General features: G+C 32.9%; 1 protein-coding gene and 1 pseudogene across 2 annotated transcripts; both read left to right on the top strand.

Annotated features, from left to right (window-relative positions):
- Positions 1-341: 341 nt before the first annotated feature.
- On the top strand, positions 342-5,380 carry LOC115966792. Its single transcript, XM_031085950.1, has 2 exons — positions 342-393; positions 1,107-5,380. Exons 1-2 carry the CDS (start codon positions 342-344, stop codon positions 5,378-5,380), a joined length of 4,326 nt encoding a protein of 1,441 aa, XP_030941810.1.
- Positions 5,381-8,981: 3,601 nt separating this feature from the next.
- On the top strand, positions 8,982-10,203 carry LOC115968986 (annotated as a pseudogene). Its single transcript, XR_004086834.1, has one exon. The product of XR_004086834.1 is annotated as a probable carboxylesterase 12 (transcript).
- Positions 10,204-10,885: the final 682 nt, after the last annotated feature.

Below are 10,885 nucleotides of genomic sequence, written 5' to 3'. Positions count from 1 at the left end.
TAATGGAAGATACATAGGGAGAGACAAATATATACTTCACGGATTGTGCTTCGCAGTTTTTTCCCCTCTTAATTAAATGTTTGCTGGTACTTTAAGAGCACATTGATGATGCTAAATTTAAGCAAGCGTCTTTTTTCATTTGTACTTTCCTTTCCAGCTTTTCCCCCTCTTAAGTACTATCATTGTGTGTGTCAAGAGTTTTTTTTTTGTTTTTTGTTTTTTTGTTTTTTTTTTTGTTGGCTGTATATATGTGTACATAATAATAATGTTTGTTGGTTGTACATATGTTTTTGTTATTGGCTTCTCACAAGAGTTTGATAGAATTCGTAAATAGTGTTCATATGGTTGCTGTTTTAAATCTGCTTTTATCATTGTCTTCTATTGGTTTTGCAGGTAGGGATTTAGAATTTTGATATCTTGCTTATTTGGTAATACAACCACAAGACCGGGAAAGTCAGGTATTTACCAGTATTTCTTTTATTCTGTACTGTATATAATTAAATTAAATTATATTTTGGCTTATTTGGTATCTGTATACTAATATATGCATGCTTTATTGTATATTTATTGGTAATATGTTTGTAGAGAGAATTTGAACATTTTATCAAATAATCATATCTTTATGTTTTTTTAATTCTGAAGTTAGTATGTGAATGCTATATTTTTCTTCAATTTTTCACCTTTCTATAACATGTAACTGTTAATTTGTAATATATGTTTTTGCTATATAGTTATATTTATGAGTTAAAATTTTGTGAATGTTTTCCTTTTAGTTTATTCCCCAAGCATGGACTCTGCTTTCTATGCAAGATTGAGACGAAGATTAATTTTATCTGAAAAGAGAAATAGAAGGGGTATGATATTGACATATTAAAAAAATATTTTCCTTTAAAAAACTCATAATTAGTATGTAACCTAATAATTAGTATGTAACCTAGGGCAAACAAGAACAAGAGATGACGAGCCATTTGAAAGGAGTATTCGACGTAGACAATATAGCATTAATGATGAAAGCAGAAAACAACGTAAGTGTTGCATTTTTTAGTTCTCCCAAAAAAGTTCTAAAATTAGGAAGAAAAAGTGAATTTTTGTTTTTGTTGTCATAGGAAAATTTACGGAACCATTGGATTTAGGACCTCCAACAATAGTATGTGAGCATTGTGGAGCTCAACTTTGGTATGAAGAGAGAACTGTAAAGTCAAAAACGCCTACAAAACCGAAGTTTAGTTTGTGTTGTTCTGAAGGAAGAGTTCAACTCCCTCTATTGAAAGAACCTCCACCCTTTCTTGGAAACTTACTCAATATTAATAGTGATGAGAGATCAATAAACTTTCAACTAGGGATAAGAATCTACAACTCTCTCTTTGCTTTCACTTCTTTGGGGGGTAATGTTGATAGATCAGTGAATAATGGTTCTGGTCCATATGTGTTTCGTGTAAATGGTCAAACTCATCATAGAATTGGATCACTTCTTCCTGTCCATGGCCAAAAACCTAAGTATGCACAGCTTTATATTTATGAAACTGATAATGAAGTTAAAAATAGAATTGATGCAGTTATACGTGAAGATGATAGAAATTATGTGGATCCAGATATTGTTACTGGGTTGATGGAAATGTTAGATCAGTGTAACCAATTGGTTAAATGTTTTAGAATGGTCAGGGACAGATTTGATGAATCAGATATACATAATGTCAGAATTCGTTTAATACGAAGTCGCAATTCTGGTGAAAGGCAATATGACTTACCTGTAACGTCTGAGATAGCTGCTCTTATTGTTGGAGATTTTAATATTGAAAGTTCTGATAGAGATATTATTGTTGAGAATCGAAGTTTAGGATTGCAACGTATAAACGGAACTCATCCAAGCTTTATGGCATTGCAATATCCATTACTTTTTCCGTATGGTGAGGATGGGTATATGCTTGGTATACCTTATAGGAATTTGAATGGGAGCAATTCTAGAAAAAGGGAATCAATAACAATGAGAGAATACTATGCTTATAGGCTTCAACAACGCTTTCATGAGGGCAAGACATTGTTGCTTGGTAGGAGGCTTTTTCAACAATTTATAGTGGATGCATACACTTCTATCGAAGAAGAAAGACTACAATGGGTTAGATTCAATCAAAAAAAATTGAGGTCAGAGCTGTACTATGGTTTGAAAGATGCCGTTCTTCGTGGTGATACAGATCCCATTACCGTAGGCAAACGAATAGTCCTACCATCCTCATTTACTGGAAGTCCAAGGTACATGGTTCAAAATTATCAAGATGCAATGGCGATATGTAGATGGGCAGGTTACCCAGATTTATTTCTTACATTTACTTGCAATCCAAAATGGTCAGAAATCAATCATTCCTTAGAATTTATAGAAGGCCTGAAATATGAGGATCGGCCAGATATTGTAGCAAGGGTTTTTAAGATAAAATTAGATGAACTATTACATGATTTGAGGCATAAATCTCATTTTGGAAGAGTTATTGCTATTGTGTATACAATTGAATTCCAAAAAAGAGGACTCCCACATGCACATATTCTTCTATTCTTGGATCCAAAGGATAAGTGTCCAAGTCCAACAGACATTGATGGTATCATTATGGCTGAGATACCAGATCCAGATGACAATCCTGTTGCTAATGAAGCTGTAAAACAATTTATGATGCATGGGCCATGTGGATCTGCAAATCCAAAATCACCGTGCATGATGAATGGTAAATGTACAAAACATTTTCCGAAAAGATTTTATGAAGAAACAACAATTGATGAAGAAGGCTTTCCAGTATATAGAAGGAGAAATGATGGAAAAACAATAGAGAAGAACGGAATTCTTTTGGATAACCGATATGTTGTACCTTATAATGTAGATCTTTTGGTGAAGTACCAATCCCATTTGAATGTAGAATGGTGTAATAGATCTCGATCGATCAAATATTTGTTTAAATATATAAACAAGGGATCAGATAGAGCAACAGTTGTTGTAGAAGAGAATTTGCCAAATATTGGGAGTGATGGACAAGAGACCGAAATTGTTGTTGATGAGACAAAAGCATACTTAGATTGTAGATATATTTCAGCTTCTGAATCATGTTGGAGAATATTTGAATTTCCAATTCAGTTTCGATATCCACCTGTTGAAAGATTAAATTTTCATTTGGAAGACGAACATCCCATCATTTATCCGGAAAATACAAGCTTGGATAATGTTTTAAATATACCTGGTATTGAAGAAACAAAGTTTACAGAATGGATGAAAACAAATGAGGCTTTTGAAGATGCTCGAGAGTTGACTTATGCTGAATTTCCTACAAAATGGGTATGGCATAGTAATGATAAGCAATGGCAAAGAAGGAAATCAAAATATTGTATTGGAAGAGTGTACTACGCACATCCTTCAAGTGGTGAAAGGTTTTATTTGAGAATGTTGCTTAACATTGTCAAAGGTCCAAGAAACTTTAAAGAATTAAAGACTATAAATGATGTTACTTATCCAACTTATAAGGAAGCCTGTTATGCACTTGGACTTCTTGATGACGACAAAGAATGGCATGATTCCCTAATTGAAGCTTCGAATTGGGCCAGTGGGCAACAATTGCGTCAACTATTTGTTACAATGCTATTGTTCTGTGAGGTAGCTGATCCATTAAGTCTTTGGGAATCCAACTGGAAACTGATTACAGAAGATATACTAAATAGGCAAAGGCGTATCCTCCAATTCCAAGAACTAATTTTATCAGATGACCAATTGAGAAATTATGGATTGTATGAAATCGAACAAATCCTCCAACAATATGGAAGATCACTTAGAGATTATCCACAACTGCCCCAGCCAAATATGGATCTTATTCAGAATGGGAATAGACTTATTCAAGAAGAAATGTCGTATGATGTATCAAGTCTGAAAAGAGAACATGAGATCCTAATTTCTGGCCTAAACAATGAACAGAGAATAATCTACGATTCTATAATGGAAGCTGTTGCTACTGAAAGAGGGGGAATGTTTTTTGTCTATGGACATGGTGGAACGGGTAAAACGTATCTTTATAGAACCATCCTGTCTGGTATAAGATCAAAAGGCAAAATTGCTCTTGCTGTTGCGTCTTCAGGGATTGCTGCTTTGTTGCTTCCTGGTGGAAGGACTGCTCACTCAAGATTTCATATCCCAATTAATGTAAATGATGAGTCTACCTGTGACATAAAGCAAAGAACACAAGCAGCGGAACTTCTCTCAAAAACAAGTATTATACTTTGGGATGAAGCACCGATGGCACATAGGAATTGTTTTGAAGCTGTTGACCGCACGTTACGAGATATACTACAAATTGAAGATCCTCAAAATGCTGAAAAACCTTTTGGTGGTAAAGTTGTAGTTCTAGGAGGTGATTTTCGACAAATACTTCCAGTTGTGAGAAAGGGAAGACGAGAAGATATAGTCCAATCCTCAATTAGCAAGTCATATCTATGGAATGATTGTAATGTCTTTAAACTCCAAACAAATATGAGGCTTCTACAAAACGGTATGAGTGGAATAGAAACATCATCTATAAAGGACTTTAGTGAGTGGATTCTTAAAATAGGTAATGGTGAATTGGGAGAAGGAGATGGGGATTACAACATTTCAATTCCAAGTGATTTGATTATCCAACCTTCAGAGAATCCAATGCAAGATATTATTGACAGCACATATCCAGGTTTGGAAAATAAATACACAGATCCAAGTTACCTACAGGATAGGGCAATTCTTGCCCCTACAAATGAAGTTGTAGAAGAACTAAATGACTATATTGTGTCATCCTTAAATGGAGAAGTTCATGAATATCTAAGTTCAGATTCTATATGCAAGGCTTCTTCAAATGTTCCTGACCAAGATCTCCTATATACTGTTGAATTTTTGAACACGTTGAGATTTCCAGGATTGCCAAACCATAAACTGACATTAAAAATAGGTTTGCCTGTAATGTTGCTTAGAAACTTGAATCAGAATGAAGGTCTTTGTAATGGAACAAGACTCATAATAACAAGATTGGCTACATGGGTGATAGAAGCAGAAATCATAACTGGCACTAATATAGGCAAACGTGTGTTCATTCCAAGAATAACATTATCTCCAAGTGATTCAAAATGGCCATTCGTTTTAAAGAGACGACAATTTCCAATTTCAGTGTGCTTTGCAATGACTATAAATAAAAGCCAAGGACAATCATTGAAACATGTTGGAGTGTATTTGCCAAAACCTGTTTTTAGTCATGGGCAATTGTACGTTGCAGTGTCTAGAGTTACAAGCAGAAATGGCCTAAAATTCCTCATCATTAATGATGACACTGAAAAAAAGTCTGAAACAAAAAATATTGTGTATAAAGAAGTTTTTACCAATCTTTAACTCAAGAAACCAACTAATAAAGGTAACATAATTTCATATATATATATATATATATATATATATTTTTCTATTTATCTTCTCCAAATTAATTTATGCACTTCGTATATGCTTACTGTTTTGTTAAATTTCATGTCTATAACATAATTGAATACAAGCTAATTACTATTTTCTATCTTTAATAAGCTAATTACTTTTTGATGTCTTTGTTATATTGCTTTGTTTTGTTTTATTCTATGCAGTATCTAAATCGAGTTGAGAATTTTTATAAACTTTCAAATTTATTAATCTATGCAGGTAGGGATCCAAGATGATGCAATATTCTCTCCTTAATCAGCTTTGTATAGACAAACACAAAGCAAATTGGAAAGTCAAGGTCAGAATATCAAGGATGTGGAATGCAATCAACTCAAAAAATAATGATATTATTAGTTTAGATATGATTTTAATCGATGAGCAGGTTTGTTTTTCTTCTATAGCTTTTAATATTGTTTGATCATTATATATACCATAAACTCTATCTATATAAAACTGATGCACTTTACTTGCAGAATAATTCAATACATGCAATCATTAAAAATAATATTGCTAAAAAGTTCAAGCCTCTTCTGCAAGAAGGAAAATTTTATGAACTCTCTTATTTTCAAGTGGTTGATGGCAATGCATTGTATAGACCAGTAGACAATGACATCAAGATCATGTTCACATTGAAAACTAGCATTAAGGAAATAAAGGAGGTTGATGTTGATATACCGCGTCATAAATTCGAATTTGTTGACTACAATAAAATACATGAACGCGTTAATAAACATGTCCAGTTATCAGGTATCTCTATATATATTATGCGTTATATTAAATTTATGAATAATTATGTATTATATTATTGTTATATATGAAAATAATTACATCCACATCTTTCTAATGCCTAGATATCATTGCAAATGTGATTGGTGTTGGACCGATTGAGCAACCTTGCATCAAAGGATCAAATGTCTTGATGAGAAACATAAATGTCATGACTATAGAGTATGTCTTTTTTTTAAAAAAAAAAAAAAAAAATTATTTTCAATACAAGCACTTTTTATTTCTTTATTTATTTTTGATAAACTAATACATGCACTTATATTATATGAACTTACACTGTAACATTGAAAATTTTTGACAGAGGACATGAAATAAAGCTTACACTTTGGGGATCAGTTGCAAATGAAGTTGAGGAGAGCTTCTTTACTGAAAATCCAGGCCCTTTTGTCATAATAGCTACATGTTTGACTGTCAAGACTTTTAAAGGCAAGTTTATTTCTCTTTTCTAATTCTCTTTATAACCATCTTCTGAACTACATAAGAAATCATCCAATTGTTTGAAATACAAAGTATTTTGGCTAAATTATTATGTAAGCATCCAATGAATCAAGATAATTGTCACTTACTGTTGGGAGATTCATTCCCTTCCTTTACATTTTTCATTGTTGAAAGATATTTTTCTTTTCCTTTTTTTTTAATCCGTTTCAAGAGCATGGTTTTTAGGATCCATTGGTTTTCAAAATGTGACAAACATTTTCTCAAGTGTCATTATCTTTAGCATCTATCTACCATGGCAAAGTTGGATTATTTACCTCTGTATTGTACATGTCTACAACATACCATGCCCTCTAATCTAGACCTCTCACTCATTACAGTAATCATTTCATTGAAACTTTAATGTACTATTTTTCCTAATGAATCCTATGCATTCCAGGAGAGTATAACTTATCGTCAACAAGTGGAACAAGAGTTTATATTGATTTGGACATTCCTGAGACTGCTGAATTCAAAGATCAGTAAGTGCTTTGTTTTGGATTCAGATTTTTAATATATTTACAGTCTACAATACTATGTCTAATATCTTTATATAATATAATAGGCTGGTGGAAAATAACCAACCAATAGTACAAATGCCCAAGCAATTCAAACCACAAGTATCAATTGAAGAAGAGATGAACATCAACAGAAGAACCATAACTGAAATAAAAGAAGTTATGTGGGACTCTGATAATAAGGTCAGAAAAAAATATACCTTCAACAATAACATTGTGTCCTTAACATTGCTTTATGTATTTTAGACTTGCTTTTACAAAATTTAACTATAAAATTATAAATTGATTCATATTAAATTCAATTTCTAGGAAACGATCTTTACCTGTGAAGGAAAGATTATAAACATTGACATAGATCGTCATGGTTGGTACTTTATCTCTTGCGAAGTATGTCGTAGAAAGGTAAACTCAAAAGATGAATTTTTATGGTGCGACAATTGCAACAAAAAGGCATGCTTCCCAATCCCAAGGTACACAAAATGAAAATGTTTACTTTTTATATTAAAATACACAACAAATAATATGATATTAACGTTATATATGTCATTTCTTTTATCAGGTATAGAATTCAATTAAAGGTTAAAGATAGCTCAGAAATGGCCACATTCATTTTATTTGATTCAGAAGCAGAAAAATTACTCAACATATCAGCCAAAGACCTTTTGAATAAATCTTTAGAGGTGAGAAAGTCGAATATAAAATTAGTATTTAATATTTACTACTTTATTTCAGTGTACAATTTGAAAAGTGTTACTTTTGTTAGGAGCCCGATGAAGTCATCCTTCCTGTGCAAATAGAAAATCTTAAAGGAAAACAATTTGTTTTCCAAATACAACTAAATAACTATAATTTCAACTATGGATGGGAATTCTTCACTATCAAGAAACTTTTTGACTTTTTTGAAGAAACTGACAAAGCAATTCAGCTTGATAAAATGACAGAAGTAAGTATTATTTAATTTAGCAAAATTACAAATATGATATTTAAGATGTATATGTTGTAATACATTCCTCAACCTGTTCTATTGCTAGGTTTACATCAGTGATACTTCAAATGAATGTAGCAACAACTTATCAATTGAAGAAGGTGGTGATTGTACAACATTTCAAAAACTTGATGTTCAAACCAATGTGCAGCTCACACCAACATCTGTACTCAAGGAAAACAAAAGGGCATATTCAGGGACTACTACAAAGCAACAAAGGAAGAAGATACAAAAAACACTTTAAAGTTGTCTTTCTATCTCTAAGATTTTCTATGCACAATTTGGTTTTAATGAATTTGTGATTTTGATACTAGAGACGTATTAGAACAAAGGAAATTTTTTTGCTTTTATACACAATTTGGTTTTAAAGAATTTGTGATTTTGCTACTAAAGACGTATTGGAACAAAGGAAATTTTGTTGCTTTTATGCACAATTTGGTTTTAAATTGAAACATAGAGGAATTAAACTCTTATATTTAGTTATTTGAGGATTTCTTTTACCATAGCGTTAACTGTTTCTCTATATACATTTCATTTATAAATATTGTAGTATTCTCTTTACATTTAAAAAACTCATGAGACATCAAATAAATGAAATTGAAAATTAAGAATGTGCTACCAGAGAATCAATGCTAAATTCCAAAACCTAATGTCACATCATTTGGAAAAAATTTGTAGCTTTCCCGTGCATCGCACGGGTTAGCGACTAGTTAAATTAATTTATATTTATATTTTATCTTTCTCTCACCATGACTCTCTCTCGGCAAATTTTTAATCCACTGTTGCATAATTTTATCCCCTACATAAAAACTTTTCCCCTTTGTCTTCCATAAATCATAGAAAACCCACTCTCCAAATTGTAGCTGCTGCTTCTTCTTCTTCTCTTGCTATGGATTCAAGCAACAGTACTGAAATAGCCCATGACTACTCTCCTTTTTTTAAGATCTACAAAGATGGTCGAATAGAGCGAATCGCAGGCTTAGAGATCGTACCACCATCTCTGGATTCCAAAACCGGTGTTGAATCCAAAGACGTGGTTATCTCACCCGAAACAGGAGTATCTGCTAGGCTTTACATTCCAAAAACCACAAAGGAATCACAAAAAAAGCTTCCTCTATCTCCTTGTTTACTTTCATGGTGGAGGGTTTTGCGTCGAAACAGCTCTCTCCACTGTTCCACAACTACTTGAACTCGTTTGTGGCTGAAGCCAATGTTGTTGTGATCTCTGTTGAATATAGGAGAGCCCCAGAACACCCTATTCCTATTGCTTACGATGATTCATGGGCTGCGCTTAAATGGGTTGCGTCTCATACTGATGGAAAAGGTCCTGATGAATGGTTGAAAAACCATGCAGATCTTGAAAGTGTGTTTTTTTCTGGGGACAGTTCTGGGGCTAATATTGCTCATCACATGGGGTTGAGGGCTGGATTAGAAGGACTTGCTGGTGTTAAGCTTGATGGGATTGTTTTAGTGCATCCCTTTTTTTGGGGCAAAGAACCAATCGGTGGGGAGGATACTGACGCTGAGAAGAGAGGAAAGGTTGAAGCTTTGTGGCGATTTACATGTCCAGCAACGAGTGGCGTTGATGACCCGTATATAAACCCAGGTACGGATCCAAAACTAGGGAGTTTGGGGTGTAAGAGAGTGCTAATTTGTATTGCTGAGAAGGACATGTTGAAGGATAGGGGTTGGTATTACAGTGAGTTATTGGGTAAAAGTGGATACAGAGGGGTTGTGGAGGTCATGGAAGCACAAGGAGAGGACCATGACTTCCATTTGATGAACTCAACTTGTGAAAATAGTGTTGCCTTGCTCAAAAGGATTGTTTCTTTCATCAATCAGGGTCAGGCTTGAAATGGTTCTATTCTATATCTGTCTCTCTTTCAATAGTCTCATTATGGGTATTTCAATTGAAAAATAATTAGTTTCTATTTGGTTATGGTTACTCTGATTGAGGTCTGTTCAATAGAAGAAAGAAAGACAGATAGTTCAGAAAGTGGTGAACAAATCTATTAAAGAGGTCGTTGTTTGATTTGATCAATGAAGATAAGATCTCTATTTAGCATGATTTAATGAGCTTTTTAGATCTATTACAGTTTTTTGTTGTTAAATCATAATGCTTTTATATAAACAATTTGATGACTTTAGACGTAACAAATACCAAATCCACTTTGCTGATTTCCAGTTAAATTCATCGTTTTTACTATGAGGTTGTATTAATTTAATTGCTTATTGCGATCATTATGAAAATTGTTGATAGCAGATATATAAAGAAGTTGTTATTTCAGGAACTCTCATCCTTTCTGGTTTGGGGTAAAATACTTATGTGGTGTTTCTTAAGTTCTCCTTTTAAAATTCAGCTATGTGATTATACTAAACTAAAATTACACTTTTATCCTGTGAGAAAAAAGTCATATGACTGAATTTTAAAATGAGAACTTAAGGAATAGCACCTAAATATTATACCTAAGTTTTGTCATTCTGGTTAACTGTGCTTGCATGATTTTCATATTTAATGTGTTATTAAGTATACCCAGAAATTTCAAAAAAAAAAAAAAAAAGATTAGCCACGGATTGGCGAAGTTGCCCTAGAATAGCGCTACAAATAGCTCGTAGAATTCCACATATATATTTTCTAATTTAATGGTAATGTTTTTATGATTATAT

This window comes from Quercus lobata, chromosome 11, assembly GCF_001633185.2.
Source record: "Quercus lobata isolate SW786 chromosome 11, ValleyOak3.0 Primary Assembly, whole genome shotgun sequence".
Taxonomy (NCBI): Eukaryota; Viridiplantae; Streptophyta; class Magnoliopsida; order Fagales; family Fagaceae; genus Quercus; species Quercus lobata.
This window is presented reverse-complemented; position numbering and strand designations above follow the sequence as displayed.

Excerpts from the sequence above, each read along its gene's own strand:
- LOC115966792 (XM_031085950.1), top strand. The coding sequence starts at position 342 with ATGGTTGCTGTTTTAAATCTGCTTTTATCATTGTCTTCTATTGGTTTT. Across the intron at positions 394-1,106 it reads GTCTTCTATTGGTTTTGCAG|GAAAATTTACGGAACCATTG; the intron begins GTAGGGATTTAG and ends TTGTTGTCATAG.